Here is a 23,069-nt window from a genome sequence, read left to right on the forward strand (position 1 = left end):
CCCCCTACCCACCGCCTGGCTCAGGGGCTCCGCCCTGGGCTCCGGGTGTCTGTCCCGCTGGGCCCTCTGGATTGCGGTGGGCAGTGCCCCCTGGCGGCCAGCAGGAGACTGCAGCATGTGGGTAGCCGGGCTGCGCCGTGGGGACGCCCTTGTTCCACCGAGGCTCTGTAGGGCCAAGAACTGGCTGGTCCAGGTCGACCTGGTTGTTTTCCTTCTACTCTGACCTAGAAGGTGGCCGAGTGACGGGGTAGAAGGAAGCTGTTCTAGGAGGAGGGATTTCCTGGCGCACCAATGGGGCGCAGCTTTTCTGCCTCGTTTGTCAAGTGGGGTGACGCTTCTCACCCCTGCGGTCATTTCGAGGGCCAGCCACCTCTGGGGGCGGTGGATGGTGCTTTGGAGATGCCCAGCCCTTGCACGGTGCCGTGGGGTTCGTGGCTGAGCCCCTCACGCCCTGCCCAGCGTGGGCCTGCTGACCCGCTCCCCGCCTCTGTTGTGTCCCAGGACCTGGCGATGTACATCAACGAAGTCAAACGGGACAAAGAGACCCTGAAGAAAATCGGCGAGTTTCAGAGTTCCATAGAGAACCTGGTAAGTGCGCCGGCTCCCCAGGAGCGGAGACAGTCACGGCCATATATGCGTGTTTTAAAAAATGACTTTCAGGGCTTCCCTGGTGGCGCAGTGGTTGGGAGTCCGCCTGTTGATGCCGGGGACGCGGGTTCGTGCCCCGGTCCGGGAGGATCCCACATGCCGCGGAGCGGCTGGGCCCGTGAGCCATGGCTGCTGAGCCTGCGCGTCTGGAGCCTGTGCTCCGCAACGGGAGAGGCCACAGCAGTGAGAGGCCCGTGTACCGCAAAAAAAAAAAAAAAAATGACTTTCACAATCTCAGCATCGAATAAGTGGAAGGGCGACCACACGCTCCGTCATCCGGGTCGTGGAGGCACGTGCAGCCGTGCTGAGCGCTCTCCGCCCAGAGGGTGGAGCAGCTCCTGGAGCGGAGGCTGACCTTGTACTGCCAGGCTGTGCACCGAGACCAGCCCAGGGGCCCTGTGCACAAAGCCACTGGCTGAGGGCCCGAGGAGAGGAACGGTATTGACTGCTCTGCTCTGCCCTCCCTCCCTGGCCTGGACCGCGACGCTCTTGGGTCCAAGAGGAGAGTGCGGCGCCCAGGGGAGCATGGGGCTCCTAACACTCTGGGACCCCTGGCTCACCCACATCTCTTGTCCCCATGAGGAACAATAGAGAGGGTTTGATCACCCTGCCCAGGAGTTGCCCTTGAGTTCTCCCCTCCCCCTTGACCTCTAGCAGGCAGGGCTGACACCTCATGGGACCTTATCCTCATCCTGGTCCATCAGAGGCTCAGCCTCGGGGCGTTGGGTGAACCACTGGGTCCTGCGGGGCGAGGAGATGGGCCATCCCAGGAAGCAGGCACCTCCCCACCTGTGCCAACCGGTACCAGCCTCTCGCTGATCTGCTGAAGGTCTAAACAGGGTTTCTCCGCCTCGGCACTGTTGACACTTGGGGCTGGAACATTCTCTGTCGCGGGGCCTGTCCTGTGCATTGTGGGATGTTGAGCTGCACCCCTGGACTCTGTCCGCTAGATGCTGGTAGCATCCCCACCCTTCAGGGGCCCAAGTCATGGCCACCAGATACAACTCCCGACATCACGAGATGTCCCCTGGGTACAGAATCAGCCCTGGCCGAGGACCGCTGGTTTACATGCATTTTCACTCTCTGGTCCCTGAACTTTCAGAGTCCGGGTGAGTGTCTGTCAAAAGCAAATCAGCACAGAAGCTTTTGCAAAGGAAGCCCCGCATGCCCAGGCTGACACCTGGTGCCCATTTGTCTGGTCCTCCCCGACCAGAGTCAGAAGAGCCCAAACAGGACTGTGGTACAGGCACGTGGCGTGAAGACAATCGTAATGTGTCGTCCAGCAAAGAAAAAAGAAGTCGCCGAACAGCATTATGACCCGACCCCATTTTTCTTTCCTTTCAGAGGGAAGAGGAGGTTAAGGATGGCTGTGCCCCAGGCTGTTAGCGGTGGTGTTAGTGCCCGGTGGGGCCTGGGGCTGTTGGTTTTCCCCTCGTTGAGCGTTGGATGTTTTCTACGCGCTCTACGATGGATGGATGGGCACTACTTTTGTGACAAGAAGACTTTTTTTTTTTTAAGTTTTTACATACGACTAATTCTTGCGCATCAAATGACAAAAGTTAAGCAGCAGGGGAGCAGGTGTGGAGCGCTCCTGTGGGCCGGGCGCCCTGCTCTGCCCAGCCGTGTGGTTTTCTCCGGACCCCATCCCAGCAGGTGGAGCTGGTACCTTTCTTCCCGCCCTTTGGAGATGAGACACAGAGGCCCTGAGTCACAAAGCAGGTGCTGGTCCCACCCTGGGTGACACCCACGCTGCGCCCTTCGTTTTGCTCTGGCAGCTCCTGGAAAATGCAGAAAACCCTGAAAGAAGATGCTGAGAGCCCCCGTCGTAGCGCCAGGCGGGCTGGCCTGATAGTGTTTTGCGGCATCCTCTCCTTCCTGTTCTGTCCGCGTAGACCGCACAGGGAACGTGCCCAGAGACGTCTCTCTGAATCAGAGCAGAGCAGAGATGCAAACCAGGCAGAAAACAAAAATGAAATCCTTGCAAACCAGAGAGGGGGTTCAGCTCGAAGGCTCTTCCTGTGGTAGATGAACCATCGGCAGGACCCCCGCGCCCTGCCCACCCTCTCTCTGAGAAGCGCTGTTTGTTCTCTGTTTAATTTGGTTTCTCGGGGTCAGGCGTCTGGCGTTTCCCACCAGGTTCCCGCTCTGGCTCCATGATGACAGTGGCCTGCTAACTGACCCACACCATCAATCGCCCTTTGTTGCCGCAGAGCTGGAGGGCGTCCTCAGCAGGGCCGGGTCTGTGGGGCGCAGAGTCTGCAGGCCCAGTTCCTCCCTTCTGTCCCCAGCACCCGCCGGGAACCAGGGGGGCTTGTCTCACGTCGCTCCCGCCTTTGGTTTCAGCGGAAAACGGCCGCCCCGGACGCGTGCCCACCTGCGTTTCTCTCCACGTAGGGCACTTGCTCTGGCACCGGGACTAACGGCCTTGCCCTTTCTTTCCCAGCAAGTGAAACTGGAGGAATTTGGGAGACCAAAGATCGACGGGGAGCTGAAGGTCCGGTCCATAGTGAACCACACCAAGCAAGACAGGTGAGTGGAGCGGGCGCCGGGCTGGGTGGCACCCGAGTCAGACACGCCGCTCCAGGGCGCCCCGCTCCCCGGCGGGCCTGGAAACAGCTTTTCACGTGCACTTGGCTTTGGGTTGCGCCTTTTTAATTGCTTCCTTCCTTCCTGGTGAGAGCGACGGCCAGTGGCTGCCACGCCCGTGGGGCTGCCCTGCCTGCGGCCGGCACTGGACCGGCCGGGCTGGGGGACAGCCAGAGGCGCGGCCTGCGAGCGCACGGGCTCCTGGGAGCGGCCGTGTGAGCTGTTTGCCAAAGGACTGGGCGGGAGTGCGGGCGGGCGACGCGAAAGCTCCCGGGGAGCTGGCACGGCCCCAGCTTGTTCAGTCCTCCACGCACACCTGCTGCGTCCAAGGCCTGGGGCCGTGGCCGGGGTCACAGAAGACGTGAGCCCTGCCCCACGCGGCTCCTAATCCCGTGGAGGATGGACGTGTAAATGGGCAGTGACCGGCAGAGGCCAGTGCTGTGGGGAAGGCCAGCGGGGGCAGGGGCGTGGAGGATCCAAGGCCGGGCTGAGGGGTCAGAGTCGGCAGGGCGGGCCAGGCCGGGGGAGGGCTCAGGCTCGGGGAGGGAGCAGCCCTCGCGCTGCCCACCCGGGCGCCCACAGCCGTCCCGCGGCCTCCGACCCCGCTGCGTTGGCTGCACTGGTGGCCGCACTGATGGGCCTCTGGTGGCCGTGCTGTCGGTCCCCTGGTGGCCATGCTGTCGGGCCCCTGTGGCCGCACTGATGGGCCTCTGGTGGCCGCGCTGTCGGGCCCCTGGTGGACGTGCTGTCGGGCCCCTGTGGCCGCACTGATGGGCCTCTGGTGGCCGCGCTGTTGGGCCCCTGGTGGCCGCGCTGACGGGCCCCTGTGGCCGCGCTGACGGGCCCCTGTGGCCACGCTGTCGGGCCCCTGTGGCCACGCTGACGGGCCCCTGTGGCCGCGCTGTTGGGCCAGGTACCTGTTCCTGTTTGACAAGGCGGTCATTGTGTGCAAGAGGAGGGGCGACAGCTACGAGCTGAAGGAGATCATCGAGCTGCTTTTCCACAAGATGACCGACGACCCCATGAACAACAAGGACGTCAAGAAGGTGAGCCCCGGCTTCCCGGTGGTGACAGAGGGGCTTCTAGGCTGGGCCGCCCGGTGCGGGGCAGGCACCGACCCCCCCCGAGGGAGGAGTTGTGGGGTGGCTAGAGAAAGCGTGGTCAGGTGGGCTGGCCTCCACCCGCTCTGTGCTGGGCCCGGCACTGCCCCCCCCGCGGCCTTTTGTCTGAGTCTTTCCTGGCGGAGGTCGGAGGGGCACGATCCGGATCGCAGCCCCCCAGTGAGGACCCTGCGCTGAGGGGTGTGGCCCGAGGCCGCTGGTGAGAGCCCAGCCTTAGACCTTGGCCGCCTGGCGCATGTGGCCCCCTGCGGCAAGCAGGCCCTCCTGCCCCTCCCCTGCCCTCCCGCTTTGGAGGAGGGCACCGGGTGGGCCTTGCTGTGGCTCGTGGGGCTCTGATGTCCAGCCAGTGGGCTGTGGCTGCTGGGGGTGGGGCCATGGCTGCTGGGGGTGGGGCCATGGCTGCTGGGGTGGGGCCATGGCTCCTGGGGTGGGGCCATGGCTGCTGGGGGTGGGGCCATGACTGGTGAGGGAGGGGCCATGGCTGTTGGAGGGTGAGGCCATGGCTGCTGGGGGTGGGGCCATGGCTGCTGGGGTGGGGCCATGGCTGCTGGGGGTGGGGCCATGACTGGTGAGGGAGGGGCCATGGCTGCTGGGGGTGGGGCCATGGCTGCTGGGGGTGGGGCCGTGGATGCTGTGGGTGGTGCGATGGATGCTGAGTTGGGGCTGCCGTGCTCTCTGGTTCAGTCCTGCTTCTGTACCCAGTGCTTGAGTACCTATGGTGTGCAGCCCTGGGCTGGGTGTGGGTGCGAGGAACCAAAGTGCTAAAAGAGGCTGGACTCCCAAGCTAACAGGTAGAATGCAGGTGCCACCTGGAAGAGCTGTTGGGGGTGACCTGCCTAGCCCTGATGTCCAAAACAGGCCACTGGGGCCCCAGAAGCAGTGACCTGAGGCCACCTCCCAGGCTCAGGGCTGAAGACGAAGCCCCCCAAGTTCCGCCCCGGCACCTACCCCTCTGGGAGGAAGGCCCTTGACGTGGTGGTCCCATCCTGGGGCACTTGGCAGTGGGCAGTGTCCTGGGTTGCGGCACCCACCGCGGGGCTGGGCCAGGCCTCTTGATGATCTCGTCTCCCCTTTTCCTTTCCTCTCCTCGCGCTTCCTAGTCTCACGGGAAAATGGTAAGCCCCTGGCGCTCACGTGCTCGCCACCTTCCTCACCTCTGGGCCCGATGCCAGCACTTCCTCCCTGAGTTGGGAGTGGGGTCTGGGGAGCCGGGTGGGCCTGAGCCGGGCTGGGTTCCCGGCGTTCTCCTCCTTCCTCCCCTCAGTGTCTGGATTAAGAGGAGACATGTATTTGTGATAACAGATTTGCCGGCTGCAAAGGGTGTCAAGTGAAACCCCCCCTCCCGCCTGCCCCACCCACTCCCAGTCCCTGGAGGTTAAGGACCTGGGTGGTTTCAGAGCCACTGGGGTTTGGCCTGTTCTCTCTCTGCCGCCCTTTGTCCTCTTTCTTCTTTTCCTCCCTCCTTCCCTCTTTTCCTTTTTCCCTCCACCTTTCCTAACACAGATGGGCTCAGACTTCCCAGACGCTTCTTCCTGGGCCCCTTGGAAGCCCCGAGCGATAGCCGGGCCTGGTGGTGGCTGAGGGGTGGGAAGGCTGGGCTGACTTTGCTGCAGCTCCCCAGGCCCACGGCCTCCTCTGCCTTTTTTGTTTTTTTTCTGTTGTTCTAATTCAGACCAGTGAGCTTTTTTGGCATCACATTTAGGAAGTGAAAGTGGGTGGGCTGGCGTCCTGGAGGGGGCCCCAGGTGAACGCCTCAACGCAGGTCATTAGAAGTGGCCTGGGCTAAGCCAGCAGAGACCTCAGTTGAGGGTGCACCTTGGAGGGGGTCGGAGGTGGGTCCCAGGACATCTCGTTAGAGGCTGCATACACATACACACGTGTGCACGTACAGGCCCGGGCACGAGTGTGCCTGTACCTGTGCCCGTGCACCTGTGTGCACCTAGCCATGCCCGTCGCAAGCGTGTCCCCTGTCTCCTCCCACAGTGGTCCTACGGTTTCTATCTAATTCACCTTCAAGGCAAGCAAGGCTTCCAGTTTTTCTGCAAGACGGAAGACATGAAGAGGAAGTGGACGGAACAGTTTGAGATGGCCATGTGAGTCCGCCGTGGCAGCGGCGCGGGTGGGAGGCCACGTGGATCTTTCTCGGGGAACCCGCCCCCCCGGGATGCCAGCCCCTTCCCCCCGCGTGGCAGCCTCGCTCTTTAATCTACAGTGGCCAGAGGGCCCTCCCCCTGGGGCCGAGCCTCCCACACTTGACCGGCAGGGCTGCGAGTGGCCAGGAATGGCCATGGTGCCAGATGGGCTCACGGTGACCCAGATCCCTGGGTCTTACAGGCCGGTGGGTTGTCACCTTTGGGGAAAAGCCCCAGAGCTGTTTTTCCATGAAATCTAGGAGGAGCCCAATTAGCCCAACAGAGAAAGGTGATCATGGGGGTGCCTGGCCACATCAGACCTTGAGGCCAGGTGGCAGGTCCTGGGGGCCTCTGGGCAGGTGCACTCACCTCCCTGGCCTCTTCCTCCTGGTGAGATGCACATGAAGGGAGGGTCCAGGTTCTGGGATTATTGGGAAGATCCAACGGGGTCCCGCGTGGGACACATCAGAATAGATGGCGGCCAGGCGGTGGGCCCCAAGGCTTTCTAGGGGTTGTAATTTTCTCCCCACCATTCTCATGAAAATTTTCAAGCATTAATCCAAGTTGAAAGAACGTCACGGTAAATGCCCGGCCTGCTCCGTTCACGTCTTGTGCTGTCCTCTGTCACATGCCGTCCCCCCAGCCCTGGTGCCATCTGCTAGCGGACGTGTCGTAGTGAATTGCAGACATCAGTGCGAGTGAGGGTGCCCGTCATGAAGTCACGAGTTGTTTAGATCTTTATATCTCAGGCTCGCACACAGTGACATCCTGGGTGCGGTTTGCTGAGTCACGACAAACGCTTGCACCGGCCCACACCCAAGCCCTGTCCAGATACAGCCCTTAACCATCACCCCAGAAGGTTCTCGAAAGCTCCCACTCGGACCCTTCATCCTCCCTGGGGTGTCAGGGCCCCTCGGGTCTGCCCGGGGGTCGAGGCAGATCCTGGCTCTGAGTCCTAGCCTCCTGACTCCCGGCCGCGTTCCGGAGCCCGGCTGGTTTGGCGGCTCCCGTTTCGGGGGGGCTCAGGGAACCTGGAGCCCGCTTTCCCTCCCATCAGGTCAAACATCAAGCCCGACAAAGCCACCGCCAACCAGCACAGCTTCCAGATGTACACGTTTGACAAGACCACCAACTGCAGAGCGTGCAGGATGTTCCTCAGGTGAAGCCCTCTCCCGGCCCCCGAGGGGGCCCGCTGCTGCCTCCCTCCTGTGCCCCCATCGCCGCCCAGCACCCCTAGGCCAGCGCTGTGCTGGGCCCCAGGGACCCGGGGAGACATCCCATCATGTGGGAGGCAGCCGGCCCTCGGACGTTTGGGATCCAGCCGGGAGGGGAGGTGCCTGTCCCCGTGGGTGCCCAGGGCCCCCTGTGGGGATGGCAGAGCCAGGCTGCGCATCGGGGCGGGGGTCCTGGGCCCCAGGGCTTTGAGGGGTGATGCCCTGGGGGGCAGAAGGCAAGGTGGGTCTGGTGGTCCACCTCACCTCCTGCCCCTTCTCCCTCCCACCCCGGCGCAGAGGCACCTTCTACCAGGGTTACCTGTGCACCAAGTGTGGCGTCGGGGCACACAAGGAGTGCCTGGAAGTGACCCCTCCCTGCAAGATCAGTGAGTACCCATCCCCGCCCTCCCCGTGGGGCACGGGCCCTGGGGGCTGGTCCTCAGGGTCCCACGACACACCCCGAGCCAAGGGTCCCGTCATCCCTCGCAGCTGCCGGCTCTGGCGGTGTTCCCACATTCTCCTTTCCTGCCGTGGTGACCCCATGGGGCAGGGACCAGATGAGGAAACAGAGGCTCAGAGAGGGGAGGACGCCGGCCCCGGGTCACACTGGGTCAAAAGGCCCAGCCGGAGCGGGAGCGGGGATTCCGTGGCAAAGCCCTCCTCCTAACTGCATACTGGCTGGCTTCTCTCGGCCTCTTGGGCACCCGGTGCCGCGCTGCAGTTGTAAGCGTCTAGAATCTCCACCCCACAGAGGGCACAGGACATTCCTGGCAGTTGCATGGAGGTTTCCGGTCACAGAGGAACACCTCACCCCTGGGTTCCCCCGCCCTGGAGAGGCCCGGCCCTCTTTAGCGACAGCCCTGTTTGTAGACGGTTCACGTGCGTGCACGGCACCTACTGTGCTCCCCTTTGCCTCAGATGGGGGAAGCCTGAGGCTCCTGTCAATCGTCTTGGTTTGGGGGATGAGTTGGGGGAGGGCCCAGCCTAGAGCAGCTGGACGGGCCGCTGGAAAGCCTGAGATGGTTCTGAAAGGTTTCAAAGCCGCCACGGTCAGGGGCTGGCTGAGCTCTGGGTCCGGGCGTGGGGCACCCGCCAAGCACCACGCTGCTCGCCCTGCTTCACGGGGCCCAGATGCTCCCACATCCCCGTGAAATGGGGCTGTTATGCTGACATCCACACTCAGGGGAGCTGCGCTCAGAGCGGGTTAACCACGCTGCAAGTAGACAGGGAAACATGCCGGGCCTGCTTGTCCCCCGAGACACCACCGCCCAGAGTAGGAGAGTTTAATTCCTCATTTACTGTGACTGCTGGTCCAGTGCCCTGATCTGGGAGGAGGGTCCGACAGGTCAGCCCAGACCCCCTCGTCCCCACCAACGCCCGCCCGATGCAGCCCACTCCGGCCCGGCGGAAGTTCAGCGACCCTGCCAATCTCCTCCAGGCTAGAGGATGCTGCCGGCCCCCACTGGCCCCGACGCAGCTTTTCAGCTTCGCCCATGGCTACCGCCCTCTTGTGGCCGTGTGTCCTTTGCGTCAAGCGACTGGACAATTCATTTCTTTTGACATTTTTTTTCCTGATCTTAAAAGTAACATACTTCTTTATCAAAAACTTAGAGGAAAAAAAAGAGGAGAAATGAAATAAAGAAGAAAATAATTATCACTTATGAACAAATTAAGAAATAACCAAAGGTGATATTCTGGTGTATTTCCTGTCAAGTTTTCTTTTTTTTTTTTTTTTTTTTGCGGTACGCGGGCCTCTCATTGCTGTGGCCTCTTCCGTTGCGGAGCACAGGCTCCAGACGCGCAGGCTCAGCGGCCATGGCTCACGGGCCCAGCCGCTCTGCGGCATGTGGGATCTTCCCAGACCAGGGCACGAACCCGTGTCCCCTGCATCGGCAGGCGGACTCTCAACCCCTGTGCCACCAGGGAAGCCCAAGTTTTCTTATTTTTAAATAATCTTTCTGTTTCCTTTTCCCTGATTATTAAATACCCATTTCCCATAGAAGATATAGAGAAAAGTAAGGGAGATGAAAGCAATCCTGGTTTTTGTCACGCCAGGCAAAAACAGCTGCCGTTAGCCATCACCTGCCTTCTCCCTTTTTTGCAATGCCCCCGCCCCCGCCCCCCATCTCTTTTTAGGTTTTTGTGTTTTTCATGATGTGTATAGTTTAGGCAATTGCACATCTTTCGAAAGCTGAAGTCATCAGCACCCTCCCCGTGTCACTGAGAGCCCGTGGTGGGCACCTGGTTTTATTTTAAGGAGCGTGTGCTTCCCCCAAGGGCACGTGCCTGATGCCTGACGCCTGTAGCCTCTGATCTGCAGGGTCTGTCGGATCCTATGTCTGCCCAAAGCAGGCTGCGACTGTGCGTGTGTTAGACGGTGTTGAAGTCACATCAGCCACACGTTAGCCCTTGTGGTGCTTGTTTTGTCTGGTGGTGGAGTGGCAGCTCAGCTTGTCAGATGGCCGGGGCCCAGCCTGGAGCTGTGTCCTCCCCTTGGGTCGCCCCAGGGCAGGCGGAAAGAATCTTTAGAATGTTTGCCTTCCATCTGATGAGCTGAGGTGTCCCGTGTCCGAGGTGCTGACAAATAGAGTAGCACGACTACCACGTCTTCTGTCATTTGCCCACGGCAGGCATCACTAATCAATTGTGGAAACCTTCCCTTTGAGCCCAGGTTCTGTCCAGTGATCAGGCAGTTGCTGCCATTGGAGCAGAGTTGGCTCATGCAGGAAAACCTGTTTGCCATTGGGTCTGATACCCAGTGTGTGTTCTCCCATGGGGCCCCTAAAACCAGAGCTCAGAAATCGCCATCAGAAGTAGTCGAGAGATTTTCGCGGTCACCAAGCACGCGTGTCCGTAATCCAGGTCTGAAAGGAAGGGCCTTGGAGCTCACCTCGCTCGCACACGCAGGCACGCCCAGCGGCTCTGACCCCGATGTGCTTCCTTTTCAGGTTCTCCTGCAGACCTGGTGAGTCCCCCAAACTATTCCCTTCCCACTGCCCTGCACCCTACGCCGCCCCGTGCCTGGAGCCGGAAAGACCCAACCGTTCTGGCCCTCACGCTTCTGGGGCCAGGCCGGCTTGCAGAGCCCCTGTTGGTTACGAGGGGCCTTTGTTTTCCTTCGTGGTCGTCAGTAGAGATGGGTCCCTGTGCATGGCCTCCTGGGCCCTGATAGCTTCCCCCTGCCCGGCTGCCCACCCGTCCCACCTGCCCAGTGGCTTGCTGGCGGCTCTGGGTCCCCAGCTCTGTGACAGGCATCTGCCCACCTGCCCCCCATCCTGATAGACGTAGAGCCCTCTCTTCAGCTGACTTGGGGACGGAGTCACTGAATTCACTTCTGGATTGTGGACGTCATTTCTCTCCCCAGCCGTGGGGGTCCAGTCAAATTAACCAGCGTGTAACGGGCTCTTCCTGGGCCCTGCGTGGGCTACAGAGATGCCCTCAAAGAGGAGGGAAGACAGAACATTTAGTGTATGCAGCAGGACACGTCCCGGACAGAGACGACAAACCCCAAGCTTTGAGCAGGGAGGCCCTGGGCTGGGGTGGTCAGGGCAGGCTTCCTGGAGGAGGTGGGAGTTACCGGTAAGGGATGGGAGGGGAAGAGGACGGATGTCCCAGGGCTGCGGAGGGGTACAAAGGTGGAGGGTGTAAGTAAGTATCGTGTCACACAGGGAACTAGGTTGTCACCATCACAAATGTCCGTGGGCGCTCAGGACGTGTCCCTGGCCCCCTCCCCACTTCCTGCCTTGACCCTTCCCTCTGGGTGTGGGGGGCAGGGGGTGTGGGGTGCTTGGGCAGCCTTCCCTCCTCACTATCCTCTGTCCTTGCTCTCACAGGACACCTCTGGAGTGGGGCCAGGTGAGTCTGTGGGACTTGGGTCTTCTCTGGTACCGTCCTTGTCAGCGGTCACCCTGGGAGCCGAGCCTGGGCCTGGCCTCGGTGTCTGCCACCTGGCTCCGGGCTCCCAGGGTGTGTGCTGCCCTCCGGCCCCATCTCCCTCCCACCTCCACGGCCACTTCCCCTGGGAGCTTCCTTAGTTGTTGATGACGCAGCGCCAGGCATGGGGCCAGGGCCCAGCCTGCAGAGAGTCAGGGTCCCTTCAGCCCAGTAGAAGCCCTGAGCTGCAGCCCGGAGACCCCGAGCAGAGCAGACTCTGGGACACTGCTGCTGTTGCTTTACCATTTTCTCCGTCCCCCCACGTCCCCCTTGCTCTGCGTTGGGTAGCAGGAGAACTGAAGGCACCAGGTATGAGGCAGCCCGAGCTGCGGACAGAGTCCAACCTAATCATGAAAACAGAAAACAAAAACCATGCTGCCGCCTCTGGGGCACCAGCTTCAGGAACCAGGCCTGGCAGACGCGGCCCATGCAAGGCTGGGCTGGTCAGAGCAGGGCACGGTCTAGGAGAGGCCTGCAAGTTTTGGGGGGGCTCAGGCGGGCCCCCCCGTCAGCCCAGGGCTGCCCCGGAGTGGCCGTGTGGCCTTGGCAGGTCGCTGACCCGGCCCCCACCTCTAACAGGAGGGATGCCCCGTCTTCTACTCCATGTGCTGACTCTCAGTCACAGATTCGAAAGGTGTTTGGATGACGGCACAGAAAGCGCTCTTTAAAAATAAGTTGCCGTTACTGCAGTGATACCCTGAATCTGTTCATCTCGTAAATAGTTTACTTATGATATGTAACAAAGGGACGTGGGAGCCTTAGGGGAAGAATTTAGGGAGGGGCGATACAGGCCCATGGCCCGCTTCCAAGAGCCCTGAGAGGTCTGAGAAGGCCGGGGAGGTCAAGGTCAGCCTGGGGCGGGCTGCCACCAGGACGGAGCCACCGAGCCACGCCCTCTCCTGCCCTGTCCTTCGCAGGTCCCAAGATGGTGGCCGTGCAGAATTACCATGGCAACCCTGCTCCCCCCGGGAAGCCGGTGCTGACCTTCCAGACGGGTGATGTGATTGAGCTGCTGAGAGGCGACCCTGAGTCTCAGTGGTGGGAGGTGGGTCCTGGACCTGGGAGGGTCTCGGGCCCCCGGCTACCCCCTCCCCACTCCCCAGGGTAGAGGCAGAGGGTCCTGCATTTCCAGGCAGGGGTGGGTTTGGGGTGCGAGACCATCGGGGTCGAGAGGAGTGGGCTGTTAGCAGGCCCGGGTCTTGGGGTGTTTGCCTTGAGGTGGTAGGGGGTGCAGCATCCCCTCACGGTAGAGATCGTCCTCCTGGCGTCCAAGCCCTTGCCCTGTCTGCCTCCTGCCTGGGTTATGTCCTGCACACACACACCCCAGGCCCCGCCCAGGCCATGCCGCGCCCACCCTGCTCCCCACCTGCCCCAGTTCAGGCCAGCACCACCTTGCTCAGCACTGGGGGTGCAGCATGACCGAGACCCGCCCACCGCCCTGCCCCAGGAGGCCCAAACACGGACACAGGTCCATGTGATGGTTTACGGCTCTGAGCCATGAAACCTGCTCTTCTGATTATAAGGCCTGAGAAAGGGGAGCCATTGGTGCTGCCCTGAGATCGCCCCCGTCCACGGGGTCTATGTGGTACCGCAGGAAACCGGGGCACTTGCCCAGGCTGGGTGACCAGGGCAACCTGCTTAGAGCTGATGCTACAGTGCGTGTGTTCAAGTGTCCAAGTACTGTTACTGCCGTCGTTGTTGTTGTGTGGTGGTCCTTGTCAGCACGTACTTGCTTACGAACTTATCGCACCAGACTCGGCCTCATGTAACTGGAGATTCAGGAGCTGAGAAGGTGTCTGCGGTACAGCGTCTGCCCCGTGCTGAGCCCAGCCACCCAGTTCCCCTCCCTAGCTGTCACCAGGGCCATCAGGTTTGGGTGGCCTTGCAGAGACACTTTGCTGATGTGAAAGTGGGGGCCGGGAAGGCCTTGGGAAGGTCTTCCAGGCAGAGCGAACGGAGAGAGTGAACAGTCGCCCCCAGGCCCTCCCACGCTGTGCTGTGTTTTATCAAGACCCCCAGGTCCACACGCCCCTCACAGTTTGGGAAGGGCCGGTGTGGCTAAGAGGACACAGCAGCCAGGAGAGGGGGCTCTGGTCCCAGCGCTGAACAAGCCGTGTAACTTCTCTGGGCCTCAGCGTGTCCTCATCTGTGAAGTGAGGGCGCCCCAAACGGTGATGAGGTCAGCTGAGGTCACAGCAGGAAGGTGGTGCTGTGATGGGCTTCTCAGGGACTCCCCTCGTCTTCCTCAGGGCAGGCTCAGTGCACACTACAATCCCCCCTCCCCCCACCACTGGCCAGGCCAGGCCCCGCCGGCCCTGACCATCTGTCCTCTCCCAGGGTCGGTTGGTGCAAACCAGGAAGTCAGGTTACTTCCCTAGCTCGTCTGTGAAGCCCTGTCCAGTGGATGGAAGGGTGAGTACTTCCCATGGAAGTTTCTGGAGCATGGTGGCCAGGGTGCCATGGGTGCTGAGAGCTGTCTCCTCGCTCAGGACGCCCTGGACTTGTTCAGGCCGTTGCGAGCTGGCCCCGGAGCTGGGATGAAGGGCCAAGGGGCAGGGGATCCCTCCTCTTGGGAGGGCTTGGCTGTTTTAGAAACACTAAAATGGGCGTCTCTGCAGCAGGTGCAATGGACCAAAGACCAGCCGCCTTTCTCCACACTGGAGGGACTGTATAAGTCTTCTCCCTCGAACATAAGGACTCAGAGCTAGGATGTTATGATGTTTAGAAAAGAGGCAGTATGGCATTTCTTGCATCTGAGTTCTGTGGCGCAGATTCTGCTCCGTTACAAAAGGCATCGAGCTTGCATCACCCACACACACCCCAGAAAAAGCTAAAAGTGAGAGAGTGAAACTTCTCCCGAAGGAGCAGCAGGCAGGTGCCCGACCCCCTGGGAGCCCCGGTCCACCTACCGGGCCCTGCCCGGCCTCTGGCCCCACCGCCCAGCCTGTGCTTCTGTGCAGGCCATTGCCCAGTCGAAGGAGAAAGCATTTTAGGACAGGCTTTGCTGGCAGGTCGAAGGGACCAGACAGCAGAGGAAGAAAATGTCACTAACTCACTGGGTGGCCTGCGGGGGGGCAGGGGGTCCCTCAGGGTCCCTTCCCAACCCCGGCCCTCAGTTTCCCCATCTGCATGGTGAATGGGGTGGGGAAGGGACAGGTGGTCTAGGAGGCTCTTCCCAGCCTGTGGCCCAGTGAGGGGAGGTCAGGCCAGCGAGGGCGCAGCGTGGGGTCTGGAGAGCCGCGAGGTTTGCTGCAGACGCGGCTCTCCACCTGCAGAGCGCGCTGCTGCCCGCCCAATGCTTGTCCTTGGGGCTGCGGCCCGTCTGCTGCAGAGGACGCGAGGTAGAGGGTGTGCTCCTGTCCACTGCTGAGCAGTCGTAGCCGCCTTCAGGTTGCTCTCTTTCCCCTCACACTGCACTGTTAGTTGGATGCTATATTCATTCATTCGGTCAATCAATCAATCATTCATTCGATCAGACCCACTGAGCATCTACTCAGAGATGGTGAGTCCTGGCTGCTGCCCTCAGGGACCTCCCAGGCCAGTGGCTCTGGGCCTAAGTCCACAGACGTCCTGGTAGCCAGTGCTGGGCTCCCGGGGTCATTGATGATAGGACGTCGCTGGGCCCTGCTCTGTGGACAGTCCCTGGGGATACACCAACCCAAATGTTCTCTCCTGCCAGCCGCCCATCAGCCGGCCGCCGTCCCGGGATATGGACTACACCGCATACCCCTGGTGAGTGGATCAGCGGGGGCCCCAGGCTGCCTCTCGTGTCTCCAGGGCGGCTGAGCCGGGCTGCACGCCGCCCCCTTCTCCCCTCCTCGGCTCTGAATCGCTGGGAGCCCCCGGGGAGTCTTCTCTACCCCGAGGCCGCTGTTTCCCCGTCTATAAACAGATCATCAGGTTCTAACATTTGGGAGAACAAAGCCCTTTTTAAAATGTGATCTTACTTGAGCCTTGTCTGAAATACCAGTATATAGAAGGAGGTATATTTAAGGCCAAGATTATAATTGTATTTGCTCATACGGGCTTGATGAGAGCAGTGGGGCTGTTTGATGAATAAAACGTGGAGGTGACCCGGTAGGTACGAGTCTCAGATGCAGGTTGGCCTCAGGGCCAGCTTTTATCGCTCTGCCGCCTGGCTCACCGGCTGCCTGGAAGAATGACTGCCCTTCAGTGACCGTGGCCCTGCAGAAGCTCGCCCTGTGGCAGCCCCAGAGCAGTGGGCCGCTCGACCCCGGGAGGGTCTGCCCTTGTGGTTTTCGGTTTGGGGTTGATCCCTGAAGCCACCCCGGGACCCCTGTGCCCAGTGGTGTGACGTGCCTGCACCCTCGGTGCCCCTGGCCTCCCCGGCACCGCCCCATCTGGGTCTCTGAGACCCCTGGGTCTGTTCCAGTACGCTGTTCACCCTGCATTTGGGTCTAATGTGGAGGGTGGAGGACTTAAGCTGTGATTTTCACTTGATGGGGTAACGCACAGAACTTTAATTTTCTAATGAATCTGTTTACAAAAGTCCCAATTCAGCCCCACAGGGAGGTGCAAATGGGGTCAGGCTTTGTTCTTGAGGTTGGGGGTCGGGGTGGGCTTCATTTCCATAGAGCTGGCGAGAAAAGCTTTCAGTCAGTGTGTCGGAAACCCACCCATGGAGATGCTGATGGCCTCCAGTATGTTAGGACACAAAACAAAACCCCGTGTGAGCAGTTTGTGTTTATCGCTGCTTATTAAACAATGACAGCTTGGAAAGGAAGTTTGATCTAATGTCTCGTTACCCTGAACGCCTCCTGCAGGCCCAAGGTTCTGGAGGGTGGAGGCCGCGGTGGAGTGCCTGGGGCCTGTTTGGGGTCCTCCTCTCTCCCCCAGCCACCTTCCTGGTGCGGGCTGTGAGCCGGCACGCGGATGCCCCGCCCCGCGCGTCTCTTCCAGACCCCACCCACTGCTCGCCCCTCCTCCTGGGGGCGTGGCCTCACGTCCCACTAGGCTCTTCGGCAGATTAGAGACGTGTCAGTGAACAGCCCCGTTTCCCCCTCTGCTCCAGGTTTGCCGGCAACATGGAACGGCAGCAGACCGACAACCTGCTCAAATCCCACGCCAGCGGGACCTACCTAATCAGGGAGCGGCCGGCCGAGGCCGAGCGTTTTGCCATAAGCATCAAGTACGTGGAGGCTGGGGCTCAGAGAGACCCTCCCCTCATGCCGTTCCGAGCCAAGGAGCCCACATCCCCTCCGGATTCTGGGCTTGTTGGGTGTGGCCTTGGGATGCGTTGCCCACGCCAGGGCACTTTGGAGATGCAAGGGCGTCAGCGGGTCTGCACAATGCACCTGGCCCGGGACAAGCGTGAGTGATCCCGCCTGCCGCCGGCCTTGCCCGAAGCCGCCCCGTGGGCTCGGTCTGGCGTTTTTCAGGTGGTGGGGACCAGAGGAGCTCGGGGATGGGGACAGGCCTGTGGTGAGAGGTCAGGGACTTCCAGCGGCCCCGCAGGTGGCCTTGGAGAACACGGGCAGTCACGCTGCTGCCAGCTCGGGGCTCCAGCCCGTGGCCTTTGGGCTGGGGTCACCCTGCTCAGACTCTGCCCCCTTGTGGGTCTTCTGTCTCCTCTTCAAGAGACAGAATCTGATTGGTCATTGGTCACCATCGGCATAGGACACACACTGGACAGGAGTCTCAGGCCGGTGAATAGAGGGTTCTTGTTTGCCGTGACCTTGATGGGGTCAAGAGCCCCCAGCAGGGTGACCTGTATCCAGGGAAGGCCCCCTCGGGTCTGCTGGGTGGGTGCTGGGTGGGGGGTGGGGCAGGCCCAGCGACCGGGCCACCGGACGGGCACAGAGTCACCGCCTGGGTGCTTCTGGTATCGAGTCACAGAAGCCAACGCGAGGGAGCAGAGAGGCCCTCTCGGTAGGAGATGCAGGAGCGCCTCTGGCCGTTAGGGGCAGACGGGAGCCGGGCTCAGTGGGCCGCACCCAGGTCCTGAGCACACAGCCCACTCCCATCTTTCCATCTCAGCTTTTGTTCTCCCTCCCCCTGCATCAGCTTCCTCTGCATCTGTGCCCAGTGGGGGCCGAGGGCATGAGCGCCCCAGCAGCAGGGTGCGGGTCCCGGCCTGAGCACGTGCTGCCGGCCAGCGTGCCTGCGCGTGTGCACGTGCGTGAACGTATCCCCATCCCCTGCTTGCATTACTGGGAGGCTGCAGGTGGTCATGCCCTGGTCATCCAGGACAGGGTCCCACTGTACAGAGTGGCTGTTGGAGGACCCCTGGGGTGGGAAAGCTGGAGGGGTCGGGATCTGGGCAGCTAGGAGGAGCCAGAACTGAGGACGAGACCCCCACCTAGGTGGACAAACTGCCACGGTCCCCACGGGCTTTCCAAGAGGCCCCACTAATGTTTGGGCCTCAAACAAATGCACTGGCTTTTCTAAAATACAAAAACCAAAGGACGCCTGCAGCCTTGAAAGTGACAGACGTCTAGTGAATGTCAGCTGGACACAAGCTGGGTCACCTGGTACATAGGACTTGCTCTCAAGCAGAGATCAGCTGTACCCGCCATGGGTGGTGGGAGCATCGTAAGGTGTGTGACCCAGTGCAGGTGGGGCCTCCCGCAGTGAGAGTCTCAGTAGGGCCCTGGGAGATCAGTGGCGCGTGAGGCGTGCTGGCAGGGCTGTGGCAGAGGCTGGGGCAGCACCCAGCAGTGAAGTGGCAGAGACGTGTCCCGCCTGATAGGAGTTCGTGGAGCACCTTCTGGGTGCCTGGCCCGCAGGATTCTGGAGTGGGGCTCAGACGGGTCTTGTCCAAGGAGCTGGGGTGGGGGCTGCGCAGGCTCAGCTCACTTTGAATCCAGGAGAAACAGAGTGGTGGGTGTTCTCCAAGGCCCCACGGGAGAGGAGGCTGGCCAGCTGGGCGTTTGCTTATATAGCAACTGTTTATTCCATTAACCGGTTTCCGGATGTTAAACCAACCTTGCATTCCTGGAATGTCCCATTTGGTCGTGGTGTAAAGGCCTGTTTATACGTTGGTGTGTATAGATGTGCATATGGAGAGAGTGCGTTGAGGATTCGTGCCTCCGTCGTCACAGGGGATATGGGCGTGTCGTTTTCTTTACCTGTGATGTCGTTGTGTGGCTTTGTGATTCGGAGGCAAGGGGTGCGCGCGCTCCAATGAGGCCACATTTGAACTGAGACCTGGACACAAGGCAGGGTCGTGAGGGTGGCAGGAGGGTGAGCATTCTGGGCTGAGGGGACAGCCAGTGCCAGGGCATGGCAGGCTTGTGCCTGGCGTGTCTGAGGAAGAGCTCCTCCAGCCAGCTGGGGTGAGGGTGCAGAGGAGGAGAACCTTAGGAGCTGGTGTCACAGCTGGGGTGAGGGTGCTCCCTTCGGGCCTCACAGGCCAAGGTCAGACCTCTGACTTACAAACCATGCTGTGAAAGCCTCACCAGGTGACGGAGGAATGGGGAGGGGGACGTCCCCAGTGCAGAGAACAGGTGGAATCCGGGGCAGGACGTCACAGCGGCGCTGGATGGAGGAGAGGAGGGGAGCTTCGGGGCCTGAGGCCTTGGCTGACCCGGGAGTTTGGGCTTCAGACGGGTGGCCTGATGGATGGATGAACAAGCGGTAGGAGACAGGCCCCGGCCGGGGCGGGGAGAGAGGTTGCAGCCGTAGGAGCAGGAGGTGTGGGCCGAGGGCCGGGGTCTTCGCTCAGCAAACGTACAATAAGCCTGGACCCCTGGGGGGCCGGGGGCCGTGTGGCTCGCGCAGTGACCGGCGCTCCCGTGTGCTCTGCCCAGATTCAACGACGAGGTGAAACACATCAAGGTGGTGGAGAAGGACAGCTGGGTGCACATCACCGAAGCCAAGAAATTTGAGAGCCTCTCAGTACGTGATCCCGCAGCTCCCGCCGGCCCATCCCCGAGGGGGGAGGAGGGCCCAGGTCCCCCACAGCAGCCGCACCGAGGAGGAGGGGCCCCCTGCACCCACTCCTGCGGGCCGGGCTTGCAGAGGGGGAGAGCCCAGCAGGGGTCCCCCTCTTCCCAGTGTGGGAAAGATCCAGGGAAACTGGATCGTAGGGCACCTTGGGACAGGGAGGGCCTCGTCGCAGGCCCCCAAGTCAGGCTTCTGTCCCCCAGACCCCGTGGCGGACACAGTAGGGCCACCAGCATCACGCAGCCCATCCGCTTCCAACGCCCCTACCCCCAGCTGTCCCAGCCCAGCCAGAAAGCCGCGAGAGGCATAGTCCTTCTTAAAATAATTTTAAAGTTGGACCTGGTGTTTCTTTGCTAAATTACACGTGTTCCGTGCACGGAGAACATCTAACTGGAGCATTTGAGCTCTTAGACTGCCCACTGTGGCCGCAGAAACACACCCAGTAAAACAGAGTATCCACTATCTGCCCCCAGACCTGATGCTCTCGTCTCAGGGTGAGCCCCCACCGCCTCTCAGTAGAGCCTAGGTGTGGTCTATAGGTTCCTTTTTCAAACAAAGCCCCTGGCCACACTGGACCCAGCTCTCAGTTTACCTCTCAACACAGTGAATGCTCACCAGGGGCGCCGCCCTCTTCCTGCCCCACTGTAGCCGCGTGGCGTTCGGTCACGTGGATATGCTGGGATTTTCCCGAGGCGCTTCCCTGGTGTTGGGCGTGTGGGCGTTTCGAGTTTTTCTCCATTACGAAGAGTGTTGCAGGGAGCGTTTGTGTCCATCAATCCCGGCCTTCTTCCCTGACTCTTCCCTTAGAAACTTTTGGGAGAGAAATTGCAGGATCAAAAGTTTGCGATACCACCCTGCCCCCAGTTTGGGTGCTAGGAGGGGCAGCGAGGAGGAGGGGTGTTTTCGGGGGTCAAGGAGATGAGTCCCCTGTGAGAACCTGGGGAGGTGGGAGAGGGAGGGCAGGGCGTCTGGGAGGACTGCCTGGAGGTGGAGGTAGCAGTGAGTGTGTGCGTCTTGCAGGAGTTGGTAGAGTACTACCAGTGCCACTCGCTCAAGGAGAGCTTCAAGCAGCTGGACACCACGCTCAAGTACCCCTACAAGTCACGGGAACGCGTGGCCTCTAGGGCCTCCAGCCGGTCCCCAGGTAACGCCCGTGCGCGGAAGGCTTCCGGTGGGCTGCACTGACCTCGGCCAGGAGCCCCTTCCCTATTCCCACCCCGGGGAGCAGTGACCCAGGCCCCCCAGCCCTTCACCAGCACCCTCCTGAGCCAGGGTGCCAGGGCGGCCCCATGTGACAGGTGGGGAGTGCCAGCTATGAATTGCTGCTCCGAGTCGATACCTCTGCCTGGAGGTCAGAGTGGGGAGGGAACAGGGCAGGTCCCTTCTGTCCTCAAATCCATCCCTGTACCCCAGCATCCCCCCCCGCCCCGCCCAGGGACCCCAGCTACGAGGGAGCCAGAGCCAGTACCTCTGTTTGCAGATGGGGCTCCATAGCGCAGATGGGGGCCAGCTGGGGGCAGGGGCAGGCTGGGCCCAGAGTGTTTGGCATCTGGCCCAGGGCTCTGTCTCGGAGCCAGCCACCCCACTTCCTCCAGCTGCAGGGGCCCGCAGGACCTCGGGTCCCACCGGGGCAGAGCAGGCCAGGAGAGGAGCAACGGGCCTTTAGTGAGCACCTACTGTGTGCCAGGCGAGGGGCTGTGATCTGCACGAGTAGTTTCCTGTATCCTCGCGTGAGCCCGCCCACTGGGAGGAGGTGGCCCAGGAAACAGGTGCAGGAGGTGGAGCGAGGGCCCGTGCCGTCCCGCTGCCCTCCTGGTGCCCTGGGCGGGGCCTGGGCCCCCTCCCCGCCGCCTGGGACCGCGCCTGGGACGGCGTGTGGATGCTCCCCGGCGCCCCTTTCACAGTCTCTCTCGCCTCTTTGCAGCTTCCTGCGCTTCCTACAACTTTTCTTTTCTCAGTCCTCAGGGCTTCAGCCTTGCTTCTCAGGGCTCCTCCGTGCCCTTCTGGCCAGGTACCGCTGCTGCTCGGGGCGTGGGGGGCCCGGCCTGCCGCCAGCTGCCTGGCGGGCCACGGCCCCGGCCTGAAAGTGTCCGCAGCTGCCCGCAGCCTGGGCGGGGCGGGGCGGGTGTGTGCAGAGGGGAGCGGCGGGGGGCGGGGCGGGGGGTGGGGCTGCCGCGGCTCCTGCAGACACAGTCCGGCCTGGCGCTGCCCTCACCCCTGCCATGCTCACCCCCACGACCCCTCTCCAGCTCATCAGCCACTGTCCCCCGTTGCTCCCCGGGAGCTTTGCATCTGGCAGCAGCAAACAGCTGGGCGACCCCCTCGGGGTGAAGGTGGGAGCAGACCCGGGGCGGGCCCCACTCGGCGACACTAAGGAGGACCTGTGGGGCTTGGGTGCAGGGGGACAGGTCTCGACTGGCCTTGACCGCACGGCCCTCTACTGCCAGAGGCAGAGCCCTCCCCGGCAGCCGCACGTGCTGCCTCTCCCGTCACGGGCCATTGTCATCTGTCTGTCAGGACTCCTGGGTCCCGGGCCAAGCTGGTCCAACCGGCTCTCTGGTTTCGTTTGGGCTCTGGAGTTGGGGACACGAGGGAAGTCGGGCAGCAGTGCCCTGGGGTCCAATTCCAGGCACTTTGTCAGACTGCAGGCTGGGAGCTGGGCAGCGGGCACTCAGCTGTCGACTGGCCATGTGATGCCCAGGCCCTGGGCACACGGGGGAAGGCCCCGAGGGAAGTGTGACAGAGCACCGACACCCGCTCGTATCCCCGCGGGCACGCTCGCCGCCCGTGACGGCCCCCAGTGGGGCGGTGAGGCTCTGACTTAATCACGGTGGAGCTCAGGTGGGCCACGTGCCCACAGGTTGGGGCGCCCACAGAGGAGCGAGGGGCCCTGGGATTGGAGCCTGGTCTGTCCCACCAGAGCCTTTCCGCTCCATGGGCTCCTCTGTGGGCACAGGGCTGGGCCCCGGGGGAGAGACCCAGCTCGGCCCGAAGGACCCTCAGCCCTGGCGGCCCCGCCCGGCAGCTGTGTGACGTCGCCCGTCTCCCCCCAGCAGTGTTTACGCCCCGCGTCATCGGCACAGCCGTGGCCAGGTACAACTTCGCTGCCCGGGACCTGCGGGAGCTCTCGCTGCGAGAAGGCGACGTGGTGAAGATCTACAGCCGCATCGGTGGGGACCAGGGCTGGTGGAAGGGCGAGACCAACGGCCGGGTGAGTGGGACCGGCCCCAGGTCCTGGGCCCCACGGGGGCTCTGCCTCCCCGTGGTGCTCGGGAAGGTGGGGCTCCGGCAGGCTGGCACCGCAGCACCACCTTGCCCCGACCCCGTGCCCTCTGACTGTGCCCAGGAGGTTGGGTGTCCCCAGGTTCCGTGAGCCAGGGTCACAGTGAGGAAGCGACTTCCTGGCTCAGATCTGGACCCCGGCTTGTGTGGCGCTGTTTCTGTGCTTGGTCCTATTCTACGGTCCGTCGTGGAAACGGCAGGGGACAGATGTTGGGTGCAGTCTTTAAGTCCCTTGCACGTACCCAACC

General features: G+C 62.0%; 1 protein-coding gene across 11 annotated transcripts in view; it reads left to right on the forward strand.

The window, feature by feature from the left end:
- Window positions 1-23,069, forward strand: part of VAV2 (vav guanine nucleotide exchange factor 2) — a 179,671-nt gene that overhangs the window by 150,918 nt on the left and 5,684 nt on the right. For 2 of the 11 annotated variants that reach the window (XM_049711450.1, XM_033415348.2), the window contains 14 exons: window positions 502-588; window positions 3,092-3,177; window positions 4,148-4,280; window positions 5,456-5,470; window positions 6,339-6,448; window positions 7,545-7,646; window positions 7,999-8,087; window positions 10,650-10,666; window positions 11,535-11,556; window positions 12,552-12,679; window positions 13,972-14,046; window positions 15,314-15,366; window positions 16,667-16,783; window positions 22,593-22,750. In XM_049711450.1, the coding sequence (XP_049567407.1) occupies window positions 502-588; window positions 3,092-3,177; window positions 4,148-4,280; window positions 5,456-5,470; window positions 6,339-6,448; window positions 7,545-7,646; window positions 7,999-8,087; window positions 10,650-10,666; window positions 11,535-11,556; window positions 12,552-12,679; window positions 13,972-14,046; window positions 15,314-15,366; window positions 16,667-16,783; window positions 22,593-22,750 (1,192 nt within the window). Of the gene's footprint in view, window positions 1-501; window positions 589-3,091; window positions 3,178-4,147; window positions 4,281-5,455; window positions 5,471-6,338; window positions 6,449-7,544; window positions 7,647-7,998; window positions 8,088-10,649; window positions 10,667-11,534; window positions 11,557-12,551; window positions 12,680-13,971; window positions 14,047-15,313; window positions 15,367-16,666; window positions 16,784-19,403; window positions 19,492-20,559; window positions 20,684-21,463; window positions 21,551-22,592; window positions 22,751-23,069 lie in introns of all 11 variants that reach the window. The other 9 variants (XM_049711449.1, XM_033415350.2, XM_033415352.2 and 6 more) reach the window with 9 other exon arrangements.

The sequence above is a fragment of the Orcinus orca genome, chromosome 6 (genome assembly GCF_937001465.1).
Source record: "Orcinus orca chromosome 6, mOrcOrc1.1, whole genome shotgun sequence".
In the NCBI taxonomy this organism is placed as follows: Eukaryota; Metazoa; Chordata; class Mammalia; order Artiodactyla; family Delphinidae; genus Orcinus; species Orcinus orca.